Here is a 24,901-nt window from a genome sequence, read left to right as displayed (position 1 = left end):
TCCATCCTGTTTTTTCACTGATGTAGCAGAGACTTAAAAGGTGATGCACTCAGACTGGATAAAACATGAAGGCAAAAGGAGTGAGACCTCAAAAAAACCCCATGATTTCACCCTATATTGGCAGCTTTCAGTGACCAGTGCAAGTTCACTTTAATTAGAGGAAATAATTTCCTAAAAAATATTTCTTTATTCTTTCAGGCCACTCTTTCGTGGAAATTCAGATGTCGATCAGCTAGGAAAAATCTTTGAGTAAGTAAGACAATGTCAGTCTGTCTTTAATGTCAGTATGTCTTTAATGGTGGAACATTGTGAGGTTTCTATGCTATGCTTTTTATGCAATAATGTCACTAGAACAAAGTATTCCTAGAACATATTTCCTATTGCTACCGAATGCAACATGATATTTCCGTGTATTCTGTGTCAGAGTGGGAGGAGGAAGCAACATTGGAATATAGCTCTGCAGAACTAACAGTCATCAGCAGGAAGTTAGGAGAGASTTCTGTTTTGGGCTTTTTTTTAATCTTTTAAACATATTGTGCACTTGTGTGATGCATTTCCTAAACAGTTAAAGAGATTCAAGAGATTCTCTTCATTTATAAACAAATGCAGAGTTTTGATTTTTCTGTGATTTATCTATTTCAGGAAACGTTAGAATCCCTTAAATTGTTACCAAACTGAAATCTTGAAGATGTTAACCAGTGACTTCATACAGGAAAAAATATTTTAGCTTTTTTTAAAAAAAAATGTATATAGCCTGTTAAAATGACTAACAGTTCATATTTTGGTAATGAAGGGAACTGTGRGAACAGTAGGAATATCAGCACTGTAAATGTATGCTTTGTTGGAGATTACTTAATTGGCTTTATTTTAAAACCATTTTAAAATTCTTGGATTTCATATTTATGTAGTTCAGATATATAGAATATATTGAGGAGGTGGGAAGGTTCTGAACACTCTTCAGTTAGAATAATTCACTTCCAAAATATGTTTTTAGTTTTAAGAAATCATTTTAAAATGACTGATATGACCAATATGACAATTAAGTAGGAACATATCACCTTTAAAAAAAAAGAGGTGATATAGCAACTGTAAAAGCTCTTCAGAGCAAGGAATGTTTCTGAATTTTTAGGACACGTRTAAATCTAAGATGCAGTGCATGTCACACAGTTACGGAATCCGGCCCGGAGATGGCTGGTCGCTCTCCATGCAACAAAGCCTGTTTGCCTCTGCGCCTCTGTCTTCCCTACTCGTATGAGGMGGCTGCAGGAATCCGGGCATCTGGATCAGTAGGCAAAGCGAGAGACAGATGTAGATATAAGTTTGAAACAATATTCTCTGGAAGATATTCCAAAGAGAAGATAGTAAAACTTCCAGGGAAGAGAGCTTAAACTGATCAAATAATGAATTTCTTTGTTTAACCATTTTTTCCAGCTCTCAAATCATAACAGATCTGTTTCTAAGCATTTTCATTATTTAATATGAGGTTCCTAAATTGCAGGTCTTGGTTTCACACAGTTGACTTCCCTTTCCTGCATACCATACCAGTGTATGTGACTCACTTGCGTGGTTAATTTGTCATGCGCTGAATAGCTCTTCCTGCCCAATCCAGAAAAATCAGTCCTTAAAGTTTACTTTTTCTTGTTCTGGTAAAACTACTCTTTTGGTGCTATATTCTGCTTTTCTAAATGAAGACAGTTCTGACACATGCAGCATATTTTGTAGTAAAGAAGACATAGCTGTGACTTTTCTGAAGATTTTCATTTGCTTATGACATTTAAGGGGAAAATCAAAATGAATCCGGATAGGATTAAACACATAGCAGCTAGCAGCAGCCTCCAACAGGGATCTTTCCATCCCTAGGGGGCAGGATTACCTGTACAGAAAAGAATTCAACCCTTAATCAAGAAGAGAAAATGCTGTGCTAATTTTAGAATAAATTCTTCGTTACACATTACTTAAAGAGAAAGTCTTTTTGCTTCTCTTGTGCAGCTATCCATACACAGTTCAAAAGTCTTTTTCTTGAGTTTGGGGGGATTTTATGCGAAATAGTGTTTATTTTGGTGTTTTCACAGCTGGAGAGCTAGAGAGTTAGGCATAGCTCTTTTTGTAGGAGGATTGTTTCTTTCTACAGTAGCGAGTCATTCTCCAGACTAATTTGGCCAGAAAGCTGTTTGAGGATTTTCAGGCACGCTGGACCGATGTGCTGTTTCGGATAACTGGGCTGTGGTCTACCACTGCTTCCCACGTGCAGCTCTTATTTGCATCAGTTAGCCTGCCACGGCGGGTGAGGGTAAATCCCGAGGACGTGGCCCGGAACAATATTTCCTGCTTTCCGGGGACACCACCAGTGCGTGGAATATCTGCGTGGATTTCGGGCTAACTGTTGCAATGCCGTGAGCAGACTTGTCTCCCGGTGTGCTCAACAGGAAGGGAAAGCACTCAGCCTTTCTCAAGACCAGGCCTGAACCTTTGGCAGGAGTAAAGCTCGTCCTAACTTCTCCCAGAGTTAGTCCCTGAAACATGGGGTCGTGCTACCAGACCAGAATGGGAGCATCGCCTCAGAAATTTATTATTAAGATTTTTGAATGTTATGTGAGCGTGTAACTAAAAATATCTTTCTTTTCCTGTCCTGGTCTTGTCCCCGCTACGTGCACGACAAGCTGCCTCCTTGTCTCTTTTTGATAGTTCTGCCTGTGCCTATTATGCTTAGTCTGCCCCTTTGGTACTCTCTCATGCAAACCTGGAAAAAGCTGGGACTAGCCAGATGCATTTGACTAGCAGGTTAAAYTTCCTTGTCATTTAAAATACTTAACTCCCTCATCCTCCTGTGATGCTCTTTGTATGACATTTAATATGGATCCAGATCCTCAAACAGCAGATCACATGGCTCTAACCACTATGGGCAAGGGAGTTGTCCCATACCCGGCGTGCCTGTGGTGATAAAAATCAAAATTAATTTTTCACACAGATTTAATGCATCTTTTCCCAAGAGCTGTGATATCTTTAGAAACAGTAAAAATAAATTGTCCTGAGACTGTAATTGTTATGCCCTCCCAGTCATGCTGTTGTTTGAGGACATGGTATTAGTTTTCAGAGATATTTTAAATGAGGCAAATTTACAATCCAAAACCCATGTAAACATGGAGTAATTCCACTAAGTTCAGTGAGGTAACCTATGTTTCACATCAAAGTGTTTGGCTCTTGGCCTCACCCGGGCTATTATCAAACTCAATTAATTAGAAAAAAGGACGATGCTGCTCCCTAGTGGCATTGGACTTAGTGCAGACCCAAGCATTTAATGTAGGTTTTTCATGTTCCTTCCAGTCTTACCCTATCAGCATTTCTATTAAATATCTCAATTTTACGGGCTGTAAAAAATTGATTTTCCCTAAAACTTGTGAAGTAATGCATTCTTTTCCAGAATTTCCAATGGTAAATGGCATTTCACCACCACAAACATTGATGTTAATGTAATATAACATGAAATGTATGAGACATCATCCAGAAACTTTAGAGGTTTACAGATTAGAGTTCCCCTAATGTCGCATTTATTTGAGTTTTTAAACCTTAGCATGATTATTTCATGTATCTTCTGGAACTGAAAGTAATAGAGAAATAAATGATAAAAAGAAATTTAAAATATTCTAATAAAGAGTAAATAAAATTGAAAGTAAAAACAAAAAGACACTTAAGTCCTCTTGCCACTTCTGAACTGAGACTTTAAAACCTGTATTGTGAAGCAAATAAATTGTTTAACTTTGGGGCAACAATTATTGCACACAGCTTTGAAGCATTATGAAACATCCCTTTTACTGCCTTACCCTCATCCTGACCCACAGTCTTCTCTCAGTCCCTGTTCTTGTGAATAAAGATCCTTGCATGAGATTCTCCTTTGAAACTTAGTGCTTTTAATCATCCTGGAGTGACATATGTTGCGCCATCCAGACAAGAGCTGAGCAAAATTGTGCCAAAGCTCTCAGCCCTTTCTCAACTCCAAGACTCAGAAAATTGAGACGTAGCCCAGAATCCTGTGCTGGCCCGTAGGATGATTTCTACAGTGCGCATTGAGGGCCTACACCCATCACCCTCTCTTCACAGTGATGGGTGCACTGCTGTACAACTAATTGCATTTAAACCAATAGACTTACTCATAAAGCAAACTGTTGCCTCATAGACTTAGAACAAAGGAGAGACTGCATAAATATCCAGAATGAACATGTTTTTCCTTTCACAGTGTAATTGGACTCCCAGAAGAAGAGGACTGGCCTAATGATGTTGCCCTTCCAAGAAATGCTTTCACTTCCAGACCTGCGCAACCTATTGAAAAATTTGTACCAGATATTGATGAACTGGGCAAAGACTTACTTCTGGTGCGTTTCTATTTGTTGTTCTCCAAACAGCATGATTGATAGCTCCCACTGTACCATGCTACATGCCAGTGTGAAGAAGTTTGTCTAGTTATTTTTTTGAGCTATTCTCCTGTAAACAATCTGTGAAACTATAGCACAAAGAACCATCTTTGGCTCAAGAAATGCCAGGGCTGCAAATAGTTAGAGGCTAGGAAAGTATATCAAGGAAGTACTTGTTTGTCCTGTCTCTTAACTGAGCTACTCATTGCTGACCTCTGTGGTGCCACCAATGCAGCCGTTCTTAGAGTATAAGCCTGATGCAAGTATGCAAACTGATCTACCATTTTTTGTGGTGTGGTAGAACCAGCAGAAGGAGAGTGCAAGATGTAGAGGCATATTACCTCTGCCTGCCCTCTACTGCATGCTGAAAACTTGAGATCTGGGATTCACTAATTATTGTCTCTCACAAATGCCAGAAACAAGCAAATTGCACTTGTACTACTGCTACCAGTGACTTCAGTGGTCAGTCAGGGAAATCCCCGGTCTCTGTGGACTGGGTGGCAGTGACATGTACTATCGTGTATGGCAGCTCTTTGACTTCAGATTTCCATGCTGAATATCCATCTGAGCTTAAATTTCATTTTTCTGACAATAAGGCTGGAGAAAAATACATGCGTTTGCTCTATTAAATTATTTCAAAAATTTTAATAGAAATGTTAGAAATCCTAGCCATTATTTCCAAAATTTTAATAGAAACGTTAGAAATCCTAGCCCTGAAGTTTGATCTTGGAGTTGAATGTAGGGAATTGAAATTATTGGAAATTGCAGTTGAATATGTGTGTCTCAGAGGTTGCCTTTTGCCATGCCTGTTGAAATCTAGCTACATTTGTTCTTTGGAAACCTTTTCAAACATCTCAGTTCACACAGGCGCCATAGAATTTATCAGTGCAACTCTGGAAAGATTTGCTTCATCCCCAGGACTTCTAGTTCCAGCCAAAGTTAGCAGTACAGAACGGCAGATCATCCTCCACTGTCTTTATAACTGCAGCTCCCAGCCACTGTAAGCTGGACTACATCTGGACACCTGAAATGACAGGCAAAAACTGCRTCTTTTGTGTTTGCGGGCAGCCTGGAAATGGAAGTTAGAAGTTCCAGCTTGTGTGTGTGTGACAAGAATTAGATTTTGGGAACAACAAGGAATAGAATATGACAGAGAGCTCGGTGAGTGTGAGACTGATGGGAGGGAGGAGGAAGAAYGATACCTGAGCCTAGGAGGTGAGGTGGGGAGGGAAGCTGGAGATGAACTGGAGGCCACAGGAAGAGGGGGTTAGAAGTCATTGAATTAAATTTTAGGAGTCTGATAGAAGATACAAAGGCAGGAGTAGGAACTGGTTAGACAAGGAAACTAGGAGGAATACTGTTTGGAGATGAATGATAGACTAGAGAACAACAAGATACAAAGTGCAATGCTAGAAAAGATTTCTGGCCAGGCTGGGCAAAGGCTGGGATAAGGATCTGGAAAGAGGACAAAGAAAATAGAACTAGGAGGAAGAGGGGGAATTTATAGTGAGGGGATATTAAGGCTTTCAGGAAAGGTTCTTAAAAAGGGGGTCTAGCATAAACTGAACATAAACACAGAAATTAATGCAAGAAAGCCTAAAAGCAGAGATTGTAATCCATTTAGGGAACAAAAATGGATCTGGGACAAGCAAGTAGAACAAAGCAGAAAGCATATAACTTGTGAGGAGTGGACATAGAAGGTGTGATCATTTGAGCACAGCTCTGAGAGAGCTTGGGATGAAATGCAGAGTGGATAAAAATCACCACTGCCCTCATTGCCTGCAAAAAGTGAAACCCCCTACCAAATTATGTATCTGTCCAGGAATGTTTCACACAAGCACTGACCAACTCGTACTGCTACTGTTATGGTGGCGGAAAGCCATGATGTAAAGGCTCCACCTCACTGATAAATCCTGTGGCTCTTTGCACTGCCCTAGTGCTTGGGAGTCACTGTAAGAGTCCAGGACTGCRCTATGCTTGGTCCTGTACAGACACAGGAAAAAGACACAGAATAAAGAAACAGTTAAAGCCCGGATAGCCAGCACACACATCCTGAGACAACAAAACTATTGCACACAGTTGGTGAAGAGTATATTGAACAGCATGATGAGCAGGACTTTCCTGGGGGTTAGGTTTAGTTCGGCTGGCTAGAGCGTGGTGCTGCTAATGCCAAGGGGTGGGTTCAGTCCCCACACGGACTATGCTGAGGGTTGGACTAGATGATCTCCAGAGGTCCTTTCCAACCTTACCATTCTATGATTCTTTTCGGCACACGTGCAGATTGGCATAATTAGATTTTTTAGTGTATTTTGGGATTTTTTTATTCCAGCATGATAGAATTTGTTTTTCTGTTGKTTTTTTTTTCCCCAGGAAAGTGAACACAAAACATTAGAATATGAAGGATGTAAAGTCTAACAGCCAAGACCTACAGAAATGCTGAGCCTAGGGATGAACGTATACATTACAATGCGGTCCATGTTTGTATAAATACAGGAGTACAGTGCATTGAACACTGAGGGAATTCAAAAGCTGTTCATGAATAGTTGCTCCCTGCAACCTGTGAGACAGATGTCATGTACATCTGAATTTTAGAAAACCTGTGTTCAGGGATTTCCTAAACTATGAATACTTGAATATTCTAACTTGCTATTTTCTATTAGCTTGTGAGAGGTCACATTCATATCCTGTGAGCCCACTGCCTGTTTTAATATGCATGGTTATCACGCAGCACCTAGTGAGATCCTTTTGTGCCTAAAACTGCTCATAAATTGACAAAGTGACATGCATTAATATATACCTGCTATGTTAGCAAAGTTAATAGCACATTTTTGTTAAAATCAACTTCTTTTCATACTTACAGAAATGCTTAGCATTCAATCCAGCCAAGAGAATATCTGCCTACGTTGCCCTGTCTCACCCGTATTTCCATGACTTGGAGAAATGCAAGGAGAATCTGGACTCGCACATGTCACCCAGCCAAAACTCCAGTGAGGTGAATGCATCTTAATGCTGACTGAAGACAAACCTACGAATGAACCAGACATTAGCTGACAAGGCCACTGCCCCRTATAGACCACATACCTGTTCCAATGAAGATCATTATTTGGAGGTTTTACACGCCTGTCTCTTATTTTGGGATTGTGATGTGCTTATCCAAGGAAATCAATCTAGTTTACTTTCATCAGAGCAATGCAAGGGCCAGGGTTTTCACCTGCTCCCACTGCAGCTTTATGTTTGTTTTGTTTTTGTTTTGTTTATCTACCTGGAAAACTCCAGATGAAGAGAAGCTGCTGACCAGTTTTGCTGCCATTTTATTCTTTTAATATTGAATGCTGCCAGTGTGGAGTAGGATAATCGAGTCACTGCCAAAACATGATGGAATCTCTCTTTCTAGCTGCTGAAGCATGATTTGGTACTTTTTTATTATTATTGTGTGATATCTTACAGTGATACTTAAAGAATGGCATTGAAATATCAGATCTCTGCAACCTGCAGTTGACTGATACATATGTTTTAATACATGCACCTACTGTTTGTTCATAGCACATATGCAGGTGCTTTCCCATTTGAAAACTTGGATAGGTAATTTTATCATTTCATTGCTCTATAAAAATAACAGGGATGACGATCATCATAATAAATGTCTCAACTTTTAGGGGGTTTTGTACACAAACGAGTTATTATCTAGCTGAGTTTGTGTGCATACTGCAAAAACAAAGGTTTTGAAAAATTTCTAGGGTCTTGTTCTCTAAAGACCCTTTTGGTTTCCAGATGTTTGGTTTGTGTTGAAATCCATGCACATGCTGACGCATACTCTAACCTGTCATTCCTCTCAGAAAACAGCTGCGWGCACATTTTCTCTATCTCGTTCAGAATTTTCTGATATGCAGCTCAAAGATATGAAGGGAGACAGTGAAAATCAGTACAGGTTTTTCCCCTTTAAGCTGTTCCATTATCAGCCAGAAAAGGAACATAGAAAAAACATTTCCAGATTAGAAGCGGAGAATTCTCTTCCTGCAAAGGAGCACAGTTACGCATTTTTGCTGTACTATATGCTGTATACTGCGCTGCCTTACCTGCATCACCTACCATGCATCACAGTGCATGAATATTACTGTCACAAAAATCCCTCGGATTTCATTTTTTAGCAGACATATTTTCTATGCAGAAATGCATGAGCTTCTCTCCTAAACCACCATGTGGGTATATTGGCACATGCTTCTCCACTAGGGTTAGTGTGCCGTTACTGAATGTCAAAATAACTAAGCAATTCACCTGCCTTTTTAGCACAGTTATTTTAAATATTGCATTAAATTTTTATATTTAGTATTTTTACCTTAACTAAAATATATTTTCAGTATTTTAAAAAGAAGCTTTTATTTTTTTTAGTACTGTACGAGGAAAAAAAGAAATATTTTAAATCCATAAAAGCTGTTCCCTACCGCAACTTTAGTGCGTTTACCTAGATGTAACTCGGCGGAAACTGATCCAGTGAGTTAGCCCTTGCGATTAAAACAGAAATATACACTATTGCAGTATAACTGATGATTAGTGTGGTAGCTAGCTTAGCTTACTCCTTTAATAGTCCCTTAGGTTACTCTCTTCCTCGTCTCTGCTTGGTCTTCACCAGCTACGAGGCAGCAGTATGCGCTCGCGCCCAGCGTGTTTGGCAGAAGCAGGTCCCTAGCAGGGCGCTGAGCGATGTGCTTTTCCCCGCGCTGGCGGGGGAGGCTGTAGCGGTCTCCCTGGCGTGTTTGGCAGTGCGGGGGCAGACTTCTCTGCTAACTCTCTTTCGGGTATCAGCACTGTGTAGGACATAGCCCTTTGCTGGAATAGCGAGTGGATCTTATCTGCCTCTTGGATAAAGCTTTCTTTTACTGTTAGATGCGTAATCGTGTGGCTTATGGTTAAATTATGTGTGCTTCAAAGAGGCCAGGTTTTRAAAGGACTGCTCGCATGCGTGCGTGCAGTGGCCTGTGCTTTTCCGCACGCCCAGAAGGATGCCTCTTCAAAACCTACCAGCAAGAACAGGCAAGCTGCACCTCGGGCCTGGCAGAGATGATACGGAGGCACGGCAGGGGTATTTTGCAAGCGCAGCCGGCAGCCAGCAGGGCCAGGGAGCAGCCGCGGCAGCTAACGCCTCCCGGATGGGCCGTGCCCCCGGCGCGCTCTCGCGGCACCTGCCTCCAGCAGCTCCCGCTGCGCTGCTGGGGTCCAGCCCTCTTCCTCCAGCGCGCGACGGACAGGGCTTTAATACCACAGGGAAGGATGGGCTGAGGTGGAATTCGTGTTAATAATTTTAAAAAGGCTTGAAACACGGAAAGGCAAAATTTAGGACAATCTTGCAACATTAACAAAGTGAGATGTTTTCTACACAGCTTAGCACTTTTTAAAAAACATTCCACGTTTTAGCTAGCACCCAGCGTATCGTGCTTTTTCAGGGCATTTAGCTGGTTGGGCTTCCCAGCAGCTGGCTGGGAACCCTCCCAGAGCTCTCCAGGTGCTAACACGGGGTGATAAGTGCTGGAGTTTTTTCCCCAATGCAAAAACTCTCAGCTAGAGAGGTRTAGCTGTTTCCTGCTAGAAGAGCTGGCTGTCGTATGCTCAACAAAGCAAAGGCTGGAAGGGAATATTATTGACTAAGTACATTATTAGGGGGAAACAAAATGGGAGGAAGAGAACAATTTGAATTGAAAGTTAGTGTTGGCCCAAGAACTAATGAGAATAATTTAGGCTTGGAAACCACACAGAAATTAATGACAGGAGCAGTATTGCCCAAACTGTAAGTATCAAAACTAGTGCTCAAGAGAGTAGCAGGGGAAAGCACACACTGGCATCTGGACTTAGAAGCAAAGCTTCTGCAACATGGTGCTGCATGTCAGCTAGTCCAGGGCCCGGGTATAAATGGGGAGTAAGAGCTCGAGAAGGGCTGAATTTGCAGCCACGTTCTGAGCATCCTTCTAGTGGGAATGGCAGGAAGAGAAAAAAAATCTGCATTCTGTCTTGACAGGTTTATTTCCATAGGTTTATGGAAAASATCTCTATAATGGTGCCCTTGTGGTAGCCTTTTAGATGACCTCCTTTTTAAAATGTTCTTATCGAAGCCCCAAATCTCTCTGGGGAGAAATCCCAGTTGTTCTCCTACATGCCGCAGGCTTACTCTTATTCCCATCTCCCCTACCAAACCGTGAAGCTTCGCTTACACTAGTAAACTGAGARGAGCTGTTCGCTGGCTGGGGAGAATGCTGACACTGGCTAAAACSGGGCTAGGGATCAGGCTCGTAGTTAGACAGCACAGACAGCTGTGGGACAGTGCTCAAGCCCATGCCCTTGTCRTTGCTCTAGTTTTACTAGTATAGGTGTAGTCTGTCAGTACCTTTATGCATTACTGCCCTCTGTATAGGATGTAGGAATAGAAAAGTGCTTTTTGACATATTTCTTCCAGTTTGTGATGAACATTCTTCACACACCCTTCAAATAAGGCTTCCGAGTGCATTTCTGCTTAACAATAACTATGCCTGTATGTGTTCTGCAGGATTGCTTCAACAGTAAAAAAAATACTAAAAATAAGCATAGATCCTTGGCTCCTAGAGCACCTGCAACCAGACACTGTGCTCTTCTCAGCAAAGAACAGGACATTGTGAGAAATGGAGCAATTTCTGTCTCCCTTTTTTTAATCACTGCTGCATAACTCTGCAAGAAAAATAGATCTAGTAACTGAAGAGGGAAAAAAAATCCCACCAAAGCTAGTGCTAAGTGCTAAGACACAGCCATACATCTGAGACAACCCTTTTCTTCCCTCACCCAGTCCCTACATTCGCTTTACTGAATACAGGTTTCAGGGACACTCCCAGGTGCTATTTCCAACAAGTTTCTTCCAGATTTCCAATAGCTGCACAGCGTCCGTGTCCCCTTGCCCCTATTCCCGTGTGCCACTTCTTTTAATCCAGCAGCCCAGAGGAGCTGGGCTCTGTGCACCTCCTACTGTGCCCCTCTGCTTAACCTGCGTTGCCTTGTGTGCCGCAAGCAAAACTCTAAACATAGGCAGATTCTAAAAATTTGCACAGATGTCTGTGTAGGCTGTRCTCACACGCCAGTTTTCTTTCAGCATATTAGTGCAGCCATGGTAAATGTTAGAGCACCTTTCTCTCTTGTTCCTGTCCTAAGACACACCAAAAAAAAAAAAGAAAAAAAAAAAGAAAAAAACCGAGGGTGTCATATCTGAAAAGTTTTGAAATTTGGTGCTATGTGTACGGAGCCTTTCACACACAAGGAAGCAGTAGGTTGCAGCTTCTGAGCATCTTGTGTGTGAGGAGTGGTATCCAGTCTTGTGACTCTCTTGTGTTTTTTACACTTGATAGGTTTTTTGGTGAATAAGACAAAAATTCTGTGCCCATGCTACTTTTCACAGGTTTACTCACTGACTTTGAGAAGCATATTTTACTACACAAGGTTCATTCTCTTTGCTGTTAGGTAATGGGCCAATCTTAATATGGAAAAAGAAAGAGAAAACATGCTGGTTTGGTCTTTTCACCAACAAACTTAGAGCACTTACCTGACGCACAACTGAAGACACATCAGTTGTTATGTATGTACGTGAATCATTAACCACACAGTTTGGTTTAAAAGGCCACATAAATTAATTATGTTTCATGTATAATACACAGTTGAATGATGAGGAAGAAGTTTATTCTAAGAACTCTGTTAYGTAGAACCACTTTGCTAATATTTTTCTTATGCAAAAGTTTCAGGACTAGATGGATTTAATATACAATGTGAATTAGGAGATATTAGACTATTAGAGTGATTATGTTGTGTTATGCTTGAAGCTTGAATTGATCTGGAGTTTAGGGACCTAGCATATTTATTGTCTTGCTGCAGAACTATCTGAATGTGCTTCTAAATATCAAGATCTTTTTTGATGTTAACAGGATTTCATACATCTTGTAATGTGTAAATGATTTTCTTGAAATTAGTATATTAGAAAAACAGTTTTTCAAAACTGCAATTGTAGGAGTAAAATTAAGAAATATATTTTTAGATTCACAGAGAATAACATTTTATATACTGAAATCTTCAGTAACTGACTATTAATAAGCTATCAATTTTATTTCTTATTGATTATTAAATATTGGAGCATACAGATTACTTTCTCTGAAGAAAAAATTCAGAAAGAATCTTTAAAAATTTTATATGTCTACTTTTCCAGGTTTCATTTTCATATCAAATTTTTTTGTGCAAGAACACTTTTAGGCGTGCAAAAATGCAACCACAGTTTTAACAGTCTGACTCAAATGTGTGCAAATGAGTGCAACTCAAATAGGATTTATCTGTGAGACATTTATTTTATTATATCTCTGTTTTGCAAATTGATAGATAATAGCTTTAATATAATTCCAGTTTCCAGACCAGACTGTAACCATCAAACCCCAGTAATTTCCTTTAAAGGAATAAGCTTTTTCATTGATTTAAATGAACTAGGCCACTAAAAGAGGAAAGATRTGGATATACTAACTGACAAACTTACCTTTGACGAGTGTTATTTCTCCCCTTTAGTTTGAAACTTAGTAGTTATTGCATACTGATATACGATACATATGCAATACAAGAACTATAAAAATACTTAGGGACAGTAAACACATATAATATCAAAAATGCTTGCAGAAACTTGCTAAAATTTATTCTTTTAGCTATAACAAATGTATATGAGTTATTTTGAAATTGGCATATTTTCCATGAAAATATYCTTCAAAAGTTATGTATATATTTTAAATTCAGACAATGATACTCACCCAAACAGAACTGAATTGAATAGGAACATGTTCTCAGAAACGATTCTGCAAGGCCACGTAGACACCAATAGCCCTTCATGTATTCAGGGGAGGCTGATAGTAGTTAGCACCACACTTAGATGAGCCTTTTGCTTTCTCATCAGAAAAGTCCAATRTTGCTTTGAGTAAAGCTAAAGAAGTTGGTTTGACAGACAGGCAGACTTTGTCCAAGGAGAGCTTCTGCAACATTCAAATAGGTTAAATTCCCAGCCATCGTAAAAGAACTGTTCAGAAGAGCTAACATAAAACAAGAACTCTGACCTTTCTGACCATATGGTATTTTTTCCTTCAGATGAAATATTTKATCTGTGTTAGAAAATACTTGATGGACTTCATCTTGTCTGCTGCAGGCACACTGAAGTCAGTGAGACTTTTGAATGATAAGGGAAGGCAAGGAGAAACTCTGATATGGCTCTTTGATACTGGRTGAGCATGGTAAAGTAGATTTTCTTGTTTCCAAGAAAGGTTAGACAAAAGATGTTGCCTTAAAAAAATGTTCTGTGGAGATTTTAAAGAAGATCTGAAGGAACTACTGGGAAAATATTGTTGGGATAAGAGAAAAAGAGAGTATTTTTAAAGTGAAAAATGTAAATACAAAGAAAGTGTATCAAAATACGCATGGARACTTGTATTTTTTTCACTAAGCTTGCAAAGTTGATAGGAGTTTATGAAAAGAATCCAAGTATGAACTCATCCTAACTAGCATCTTAATGTTCATTTGCAGTAAAGCAACCTACACTATTTCACTGAAAGGAGAAGGGAAAGCAGGTGATGTTAAACTTGTGGTTCACTTTGGTGAAGTCTACATGGACATGCTGTAAGACTCTCAAGCTTGTTGCCCATTTGTGAGCATGCTAAATTTGCATCCACACCATTTAGCTTTTTGCRCCTTAAACCCCTCCACATGCCAGGCAGATTTTCTAGGATTCACACTGATACTTGATCCCGTTGACATCCTCATGTGAAGCCCAGCCAACCATCACTGTCTCTGCCATCAAGTGCAAAATGAATTTTCACAGTTGATTGTCAGCTTCCTTCGTGCAATTACTTCTGAAGAGTTTGCAATTATCATTCTGTAATAGGCAGCCTTTCCTCTTATTCAGTGTTTCATACGTAATTTTGTATTGCATTCCCTGACATGTCCTTCAGATCCTTGGCCTTAGAGTAATCGTGTATTATTCATCTGCCATCACTTCTTACTGCTCCTGGCTATTCCCAGCACACTGAGCTGCACACTGTGCTGCCCCTAATGAAGCCATGTTCTGCTGCACCATCACATCGCATAACAATGGTAGGAGGCAGATACTGTTTGCTAATTTTCTTCCTTTTTGTAAAACTTTGTGGGGGGTTTTTAATGTTCTTTCATTTCAGGATCTATCTTGAGTAGCTAGATGAGGGAGGAAAATTGCTAAGTGCTACAAAGTTAAGAAAAATAGGCAGAGATTAGCAGAGTTCAGGACAATTTGGGGGAGTGAATTTGAAGAATTGGAAAAGTTACATATGAGAAGTGTAGGTTGGGGAAGGGCATTTTTTTCCACATTTTGTTTTCTCTTGTCATTCACGTTCATAAGCATATAATGATAAGGCAGCATTCTTGCACAGCATTTTAGTCCCAGCTACTTACTATGCAGCTCATGAATTCTGGAGCAGTTTTCCAGTACAGCAACAGCTCCATTTTTAAAAACAGATTGTCATAGAAGGTAGAAGTTAATGCTGGTCAAACAGTTYGAGAGCAAATTCAGCTGTCCACATAGACACAGCTCGTAGTTCAGCAGCAGTGACGGAGGAGGACAGCTCCAATGCATGAGTCACTAACAGTGACTGTTAGTGTGCAATACTATTGTGCATGAGGAGCATTATTCTACTCCTGCAGTAAACTCTATGCCCATCAAAAATGGCATCAGGCACTTGGATTCTGATATCATCTACATGCCTAACTGTTTTGCTGGATCAGTTCGGGTGGTTCACCATCTTGCAGATCGGGTCTGAGAGCTTAGCAACTCTGTATCACAGCCGGTGTAGGTAATGCTGCAGATTGCTCTGCCAAGGAAGGGCAAGGAGCCTTTCATGGGCTGTGCAGCAGGAATTGAGCTTTCCGAGCTGCTGTGCCAACCAGAGAACTACCATTAACTGTTGCCATGCCACCTCCAGGAGTACAAGGCCTGTGTAGCATTTTGTTGTGTTTAGTCCCTGTGGGGGAATGACAGTGGGCACCCTGCAGTTTGTATGCTACTGATTTGGACTATTGTTTTTCTTTGCTCTGCATTAGGAACTGGGAWTTAACACAATCAGACCACGGCAAAGCGAGTATTACTATTACATCCTTTGGCTCAAGGAAAAAATAGGAAATGGGCTGGAATAGATGAGACTGAACGTAATGTGTTTGATCAGCCAAAACAACTTTTTATTCAGAAGGTTATTTACTAAATATAGAAGATCCATGGACAACCTTCTGTGGTTTGAGATGTTTACAAGAGCAGCCAATGATTCTTCTGCTGTACAAAAGTTTTTAACAGTTGCAAACAAACTTGGCTCTGCTAGCCTCCCACTGCTGATCGCTTTTCCCTTCCACTTCCCAGAGATCACTATTGCCAGGGAGAGGTTTTCTCCTACCATGAGTCAGAGCAACCATGAAACAGTTCTTATGTGAAGGTGGTCTCCCACTCTTAGGATGGCCTGGGTGCCTCTCTAGGGCATATAGGCAATCAAGCTCATTCATTTGTGTCCTGCTCTAGTGGTTCACAGACATGATACCCTCCCCCCCAGTATATTCACCTGAAGAAAAGTCTTTATACGATCTACAGGGGACAGTATGCCTAGTTTTTATGACAGCTGATGTGTTTGGCATTTTAAACATAAGGAACTCTGGGAGAAACCTTTCTCATCATGCAAAGAGATGACTGAATTATGGGCACACTGCAGCGAAGTGTTCCTTCCAGGTGGATGATGGGGTACTTCTAAAAGAGTCGTCCTTAGTTGGTGGTGGATAATGAAACAACTCGGACTAAAATAAAGCTTGAGTCTGCAGCATGCTATTGAAATATAAAATGCTTCTCAATCTTTTTCCAGTGGGACTGAAAATCCATCACGACTTTTTGCTGGGAAATTTTAAAGTCTCTTGCAATAAAGCGTAGTTATAACCATGGGTTGAACCCACAGCAACAAATACATCAGAGTTTGGATGCTGGCAAGATATTTGTTATAATGCTGATGTTTAAGATGGCTTATAGGAGTTCAGTGGGGACTTGCTTGCGGGTAGGGAGTTGCTCATCTTGAAGTATTGATTGCCTTGCACAGGCTGAACAGAAGATACCCATCATTACACAGTATAAGAGCTGCACTGTCATGAGATTAGAGGCTGAAGGGAGGGAACCAGAAGCATGAGTAGCAGAGGCTGCAGAGACTGAGCTATCCTTTCCCTTTTTTTCCCTGGATGTCTAGCAATCTAGTGTTTTTTCAACTCTCTTTTGTTGTCTCACCTCCACTACCACTATTCTTTTCAACTGTGTGTCATTAGCTGAATTGAAAAGCTTTCCTCTAGATTACTAGTTCAGAGTAGGCCAACACTCTGAAAATTTTGATCGTGCTTGGTCCGTATTAGGTGCATCAGTTATCTCAGTTTAGATGCCAGCAAAGAGAATCCAATATTGTGACACTTTCTTTGTATGCAGCACTAGTTATTATCCTCACTGTCATTCTCTGCAGTGTTCAAAATCTCTTTTCCTGGCAATCAAACTCTCCTCCTATAACCTAGTTAGAGTCATGACAATGTGCGCAATAGAAGTTTACACTATGGTGGTGCTTTTTGATAAAAAGTGTGAGCCAGTTCCGGTTGAAACAGGGCCTAAAAGAGTCTCTAGGAATCTTAGTCATGTGCCTTTCACAAGCAAGACAGTCACTTTTGTTGAAGTAAGAAACACAAAATACTTAAGATAGAGAAAATATAAAGTTGTCATTTATTTTCCTGAAAAGAACCTGTTTTCTATACAAAGCTGTATGATTTTGGCACTGAACTCAAGCCCAAAGGCACCCATTTATTCTTTCCTTTCTAGTTTTTTTTTTTTTTTTTTTTTTTTTGTAAATTCTTTTGCAAGTGTTCAGATTAATGTATTTATGGTCCACTTTGATCCAATTTTTTAAGTGGCCTGTTTCTGACATTGAATCTCTTACAGATTTTTTTTTATGTAATATTGAGCTGCATTACTTTGAACAGCTTTAAAAGTACATCTTTGAGTGCTCTAATTAATGAAAAATTCTACCCTCAAAATTATGTCTTAGAAGTTGAACTGTGTACGTTGGAAATGATGTTTATAATATAACTCCCGAAAGCATCACACATCACAGTGTGCTTTCATCTGTACGTCTACTACTTTCTGTGTAATAGTGTATGTTTGTATTTCCTCACTTGCTCGATATTCTTCGGTTCGAAGGCCTGAGTATGCAAACACATGAATATTGTATCGCACTTGAGCAGTCCCGCAGAGCTGAGAGGGGTTACTCATGTGAAAATAGTTGCTCATAAAAGTATTTGCAGAAAAAGGCTTTCATTTAGTAATTGATTGTAGTTGTGAGGACACATGGTTAATAACAGCACCAAGACACCATTAAATGGGGTCAGTGTTTATTGAAAATGTGGATACATTTATTTCCAAGTTATTTGACATTAACGTAAATTATTGCTATTATAATTCAGTATATTTGTTATGAAAACACACTAGTCCTGTGAAAGGGTAGTTGCCAGAAAATGTGTTGACTCTTGCTGCTTTATGTTTATTTGCATTTAGTATACATTTTGGTTGATGAAATGAAGCTAGTTTCATAGAGGCAGAAAGCTGGATCAGTCAAAAAATTCATAAATAAGCTTCATACTGTACATTGAGTTTTGCAACTAGAATACTATGCGTGTTCAGATGTATTTTTTATGCTTTAGGGTATTTTTGTTTATTTTAATATGTAAAGGAATAAGCAGATTACTTTGAAATGCTATTGTAGAACTAATTTTACACATAGTGGGGGAACATTGTCTAAAAAATTAAACTTAGAAAACATTACATAGGCTGCCTTTGGCTTTATTTTGTTTGTAGTAGTTCCAACAGGTATCGGTCTATTCCAGATGCTTAACAAGTGCACAAGTTTGTCCAGCATCTTGCAACTGAAGTAAGTTTTTTGCAATGATTCTTATAAAGGCAGCAAATTTAGCTATTTTTGTGCATGGACAATTGCATGAAATAGGAATGGAGTTTGCAAGTATTTTATATTGTTTAGTGTAATTTACTCTTGTTGTAACTCCACTGACTACAGTTAAATCAAGATTTTGATCCTGTAATTCAAACATTTCAGTGTCAGACAGCTCAGGTCTGTATAAAGTTTGGTAAGTCAGCAAGAATACTATACAAATGGTAATCTACGACAAAAATCTTAATGCTAGTAACATTTTTTCTCAAAATTTCAATTCATTACTTTTTGTTACAAAAGCTCGGAAGTGCACTTCTTAGTGGCATTGGAATAGGTGGAGAAAGGTGTGGTGCTGGTACAGAAATGTATCAGAAAAAAGATTCAGTTCTTACTACTCCAGACACTCCATGTGTGCCTATCTTACATGTTACAAATCCCACTGAAGTTAACAGAACTGTGTAAAGTTAAGCCTGTGTGTAACACTTATGGGATATTGGTTCTGAAATCTGCAAGATGCATAAAATATTCTCAAAAGGCATTATTAAAACCTCTGTTTTCAGGGTTACAGAGTATTCTGAACAGTGGAGCCAGCATCTGGAACACATCTAGAGTAACTTTATTAACTGATGTTACTTCAGATTAACACCCATTAGCRAATCAAAATCTGCCTCAGTATCTTTATTCCTCAGTATGATTTTACAAAGAATAAAATGGAAAACATTTAAAAAGTTGAAACAGCATGTAATTCTGGAGAGTTGGGTTGTTTTTTAGTAATAAAATACCATTTGCTCTGGAGATGTCTAGGATGTGATAATCAAGGAAAACATGAAAAGCAGTTCCAATTATTTAATTCACCTTAGGACATACTCAGCTGTTGAACATCAGCATAGTCCTCTTGACTTCTACAGCATTGTATCAGCTCATACCAGCAAAGCAGCTGGCACTTAGAATTTTAGCATTACAAGTCACTTTACCTACATATGCAGTAGGATTTTTTTTGCAAGGTGGATGCCTTACCTAAGGTGCAAACTGTACTACCTAGACTACCATTGATACCTATTCACAGGACATGATTTCACTGTATCACTTCATACTTGAAATTCATGATGTTATTTTAATCAGGGTACAAACATGAAAAGGTGCGTGTGTTACTGTTTCTTTTAAAGGTGCATCATTATTTTTAATCCATGTGCTTAATAATTACTGTTCAGTGTTCTTTATATTCTTTTCATTCATCATTAAAATCACCTATGTGTGAAACACAGTGTCTGTATCATCTACAGAGGTATAGAGAAATGTAACAGTGATTTATTGAATTGTTACTTAAATATACTGGTTTACCTTTTAGTCATAAACATTGCATCAAGGGGCTACAAAATGCAAACTGTGGTATATAAAAGTATTGCACCATTGCTGTACGTGAAATCTTGCAGTCTCTCTCCTCTTCTTGCACAGCTGCTGATTATCATATATGCATTGGAAAAAAGTATGTTTCTGCTGTACAGAATGGCTGGGAAATAATGCAGACACTTTGGAAACCCTAGAGCTCTCTTTGCAAGCTTTCAAACAAAGCCCTTTGATCTAACTGCGTGCTTGCCCTGTGTCACAAATTTCACCCTGTGAGGCTTCACCCTCCACTGGGGCTATTTTACTTTGACTACATTGRAGCTCATCAGAGCATACTCTTTCAAGCATGCACCTTACCATATAACATATTCTTTAGCTTTTACAAGCTTGTAAAGACAGTGGACTGCAAAATAATCATGCGTCAATATGGCAAAATTAAACTAAGGCACACAGAGGGTTATCAATATTGTATTATATCAGAATTACAGTCCTTTGGAACTGAACGTTTTGCTGCTGGCAGTGCAAGAAAAGAAAAGTTGTGTATTTATTGTTGGGTGTTGAGGGTTCAGTATGAAAAATCAATACAATAAAAGTTTTCAGTGTCAAGTTCTTTTAGTTGTTCCCAAGTTATTGGAAAGTAAAAAGACAAAAAAATAGTTTTGTATTTAAAACTGCTTGCCTGAAGTTTACTTCTCATTTCTAGCTATACTTTTATCAAAAATGTAAAATGAATACAAATGCAATATATTAAATACAGAAAATTAGCAACATTGTTTTCTAGTTTTTATGTTTGCAAGTGTTTTTCTGAACACCCTATGTTTTGTAAGAAAACAGACGTAACACACACAAACTGACACAGAAACATAAGCACATTCGTATGCTTTCACACCCCTTAACAGGACTATGTGCAGACAGCATTTGAGACAGCTTATGTCCAAGGATGGAGACTCTACAAGCTCTCTGGGCAACCTGTTCCAGTGCTCACCTGCCCTCACAGTGAAGTAGGGTTTTTTTGCTTAGATTCAGACAGAACTTCCTGTATTTCAGTTTCTGCCTGTTGCCTCTCATCCTGTCATTGGACACCACTGAAAAGAGTCTGGCCTCATCCTCTTTACACCCTCCCTTCAGATATTTAAATACATTGGTAAAATCAGTCTTTCTCAGTCTTCTAATCCCTAGACTGAAGAGTCCTAGCTCTCTCAGCCCTTTTCTCATAACAGATGCTCCAGTCCCTTTATCATTTCAGGAGCCCTTTGCTGGACTTGCTTGTGTAGTTTCATCTTCTCTTGTATGGGGGAGCCCAGAACTGGACCCAGCACTCCAAGTATAGTCTTCACTAGGGCTAAGTAGAGAGGGAGCATTACCTTCCTCATCCTGCTGCCAATGTTCTTCCTATTGCAGCCCAGAACACCACCAGCCTTCTTTGCCACAAGAGCATGTTGCTGGCTCATGGTCATCTTGTTGTCCACCAGCACTCCCAGGTCCTTCTCTGCAGAGCTGCTCTCCAGCTGGTCAGCCACCAGCCTGTAGTGGTGCATGGGGTTATTCCTTCCCAGGTGCTGGATTTTGCACTTCCCTTTGTTCAGCTTCCTGAGGTTCCTCTCTGCCCATCTCTCCAGCTGGCTGAGGTCCCCCTGAACCACAAACTATCTGTTCTATCAGCCACTCCTCCCAGTTCTGTATCACCAGCAAACTTGCCGAGGGTGAACTCTGTCCCTTCATCCAGGTCACTGATGAGTAAGTTGAACAATACTGGAGCCAATATTGACCCCTGGGATACAACACTAGTTACCAGTGACCTCGAACTAGACTTCATGCCAATCACTACCCTCTGAGCTATGCCATTCAGTTTTCAATCCACCTCACTATCTGCTCATCTAGCCCACACTTCATCAGCTTGCCTATGAGAACGTTGAGGGAGATAGTGTCAAAAGCCTTACTGAAAATAAGGTAGACAAGATCCACTGCTCTCTCCTCATCCACCAAACCAGTCATTCCATTATAGAAGGCTATCAGGTTGGGTTAGCACGATTTCTCCCTTTTGAATTCCTGCTGAATATTTTGTAAATCCCTGTTGAGTACTACAAGCATAGCATCTATGTTTTCCTAAATATTCAGATATTTCCATCTTCCTTTTTCTTTTTCTTTTTTTTTTTTTTTTTTTTAGAATCTAACTATTCATTATAGATTGACCATTTTTATTGACTAGCTACAAATATAACTAGTAACAATTCTAGCTATATAGACATTGTAGAAGTACATGATTTGACTCTATCGCAAAATGACACAACATCAAACTCAAAAAACAGATGAGTACTTCCCATGTCTTCACTCCTGACCAGTCCAAAAAATAAATGAAAAAAAGAAAACAACTCAAACAAAGCTTCAGCTTCTTGTGAATATCATTACACCTTGGCTTTTTACAGCAAGACAAAGTAGATTCTGCTAAAGAAGCCTCAAATGAGCAATCAGATACAAGGTTCCAAAAACAATTAGCTCAAGTGTCCACACAGATTTCAGCTTCTGGATGAAAGCTGTAAGACAGAGATGACTGCAAAGCCACAAATCCTTTGTGACCCCAAACCACAAAGGATTTTATAACTCAAAACCAAAGCTTTGTACTGCCCCTGGAAACTACAGAGAACCATGAAAGTCCTTCATAAAGCATAGCTATATACAGATGTGACATAACATTACACAAAAACAGCAGTTAGCTTTACATTATCCAAACTTCCAAATTAGTTCTTTAAGCACACATTGTAAGAACATACTGCAGCAGTCCAGCCAGAGACAGGAGCATAGATGATAAACTATAGTGAGGCCTCTATCTTGAAAATATCCTGTATCTGTGAGAAGGTGATTTACACCCTGCATGAAGTTCATACACCCTTAGTTTTGGAAAAAGAGAAAATTTTAGAAATATTGTAGAAAAAAAAGCACAAATGTTACTGTTCTCAAGATTCATGTAACTGTTCTTCCCCTCTTCACCTCAAAGTTATTTAATGAAACTACATACTACATGCTTATTAGCACTGTAGAAACATTCTTTTTAMAAGATTTAAACATGCTGTCTTTGTCTACCATATGTCTGTCTTTTGCTGATACACTGAAAGCAAGATTTACCTTACCCGTATCATTCATCATTTTATATYCACCAGTTGTGTCTTCTCTTTTGTCCTTTCTGTAAACAAAGACATCTTTCACTGTCCTACAGAAGTCTTTCTTCTGGTATTTTCATCCATTTTGGACATCGATTTAGCTGTCTGGGTTTATCTGGCTAGTGTCCCAAATCTCCTTTACAGTTAACAAAGAAAACTAATAGGAACTTAAATAAAACTTTCTGAAATGCCCACTAGAGGACTCGCTTCTCCCCACCTTTTACTTAGGAAGCTGCCAGAGGGAGACAAGTCAGCCATGCTTTCATAAAATGTCCAGTTTAAGTGTTTCAAGAAGGCTAACACCAAATCAAAACTGCTGCAGCCACATGACACCAAGTTTTGGATGAATAAACTCTACTGGTTCAAATTTGGTCAAAACATTTTTAAAGAGCAAGTCTGTCTTGCAGAAATTGATGCAATTAGGTATTACCCATCCCACTGCAGCTGGCATAAAGCCAGCAGAGAGCCTTCAGTCACCTCACTGTATTCTGTGCTGTGACAGAAATGCAATCGTATTCTYACGCCTGGGCAGATCAAATCTATACCATGCCTCAGTGGTTAAAGAGTTGGTGTTAATGTAAAGGAGTATCTTGTGTTAATGTAAAGCAATAGCTTTAGTTGAATAAAACTAGATCACAAGTACAATACAAAGTGACACAAGTTTGCAAATAGTATTTTGGGTGGAAGTATTATAAGAATATTATAATACTTTAGTAACACTTTTCAATCCTAATTTTATATATTTTAGTGCAATTTGCTTCTTCTACCTTTTATGTACCTCAGTGAGAGCTTCTGCCCATTTTCCCAAAGTAGTGATCCTTATTTTAGAATGTTACAATTATGTTCTGAAGAATTAAAGCTATTCCTTCTCTTACGCATCACCTTAAAATTTCCAACAGTAAATTTTATTCGCAGTTCTAGTTTTCTTCTAGTTTTTCATAGCCTTCTCTTAGTTTGGCTAAACAATTTCCTATCACAAATTCCTACGGATTCAGCAGCGTTTTTTTTTCCTCCTGGTTGTTACTAAATATGATAAATACTGCACTGCTATTTCAGAAACAAAGCTCTTTGAGCTTTGTATTATTAAAAGATTAGGGCTTTTTGTTCTTACCAAGCTGCAACTAATACACAGTAATTTTTTTAATGGTAAAATTCTGAAAAGGAAGTTTGAAATTCTAACTAACAATAGATACTGGTAATTCCTGGATTTCTTCTAGCATTAATCTGAAACACGTGAATACAAAAATGTTCCTTGTTTTGCTAAGATAGCAAACAGCTAACAAATGATGAGTAAGCACTTTCATTTTGGCCAGCGGAGCCCCATTTTACTGATTTCTAAACCAGGGAAGGTTGCTATTTCCCAATACCCTTGCCTACACCTTCATAGAAAAACAAACAAACAAACAAACAAAAAAACACATTGCAGTTCTACCTGTAACTGACMACTGGATCAAGAGGGGGAAGTAACAGCAATATTCCTCCCTCTCGCGTGACCTTTCTTGCAGTCGGAGGACTCCGCAAGACATCCCAGGACACAAGCACACCTTCCCAGCCGGCCGCCGCCGAGGATCACCGCCCTCTCCCGGAGCGCTGCCCGTCGCTGCTTCCCCGGAGGTTTCCACCCGCCCCGCGGCGGCCGTTGGCCAGGAGCCTTCCCGCCATTTCGCGCCCCGCCAAGGCGCCGCCGCCCGCCATGTCGGCGGGGCCGCGGCCGGCGACGACGCGTTCGCCGCCGCGGCCCTGCTGAAGCCCTTCATTAAAACTGCCCCTTTTTTTCCATCGTTTCTTTCAGCCTTTGGTCTTCCGACTGCCGCGTCCCCGGCAGTTTTGAGCGCCGCTCCCCGCCGCGGTCCCCCGCCGCCCGTCGTGGAAGAGGCAGGCGGTTGCGGCGCCCCGGGGCGGCCCCACCGCCACTTGCGAGGCGCTACGGGCCGCTCCCGCCGCCGCGGCCGCGGCTGCTGCCGCCGCGTGGGGCTCTGTG

General features: G+C 39.9%; 1 protein-coding gene across 2 annotated transcripts in view; it reads left to right on the top strand.

Moving 5' to 3' along the window:
- The window catches only part of CDK6 (cyclin dependent kinase 6), a 135,236-nt gene extending 114,868 nt beyond the window's left edge, over positions 1-20,368 (top strand). For both annotated transcript variants that reach the window (XM_085310509.1, XM_085310508.1), the window contains 3 exons: positions 199-249; positions 4,235-4,370; positions 7,270-20,368. In XM_085310509.1, the coding sequence (XP_085166635.1) occupies positions 199-249; positions 4,235-4,370; positions 7,270-7,416 (334 nt within the window). In that variant the 3' untranslated portion in view covers positions 7,417-20,368. The remainder of the gene's footprint in view (positions 1-198; positions 250-4,234; positions 4,371-7,269) is intronic.
- Positions 20,369-24,901: the final 4,533 nt, after the last annotated feature.

Source organism: Rhea americana, unplaced genomic scaffold, assembly GCF_003343005.1.
Source record: "Rhea americana isolate MKP2758 unplaced genomic scaffold, rheAme1 scaffold_32, whole genome shotgun sequence".
Taxonomy (NCBI): Eukaryota; Metazoa; Chordata; class Aves; order Rheiformes; family Rheidae; genus Rhea; species Rhea americana.
This window is presented reverse-complemented; position numbering and strand designations above follow the sequence as displayed.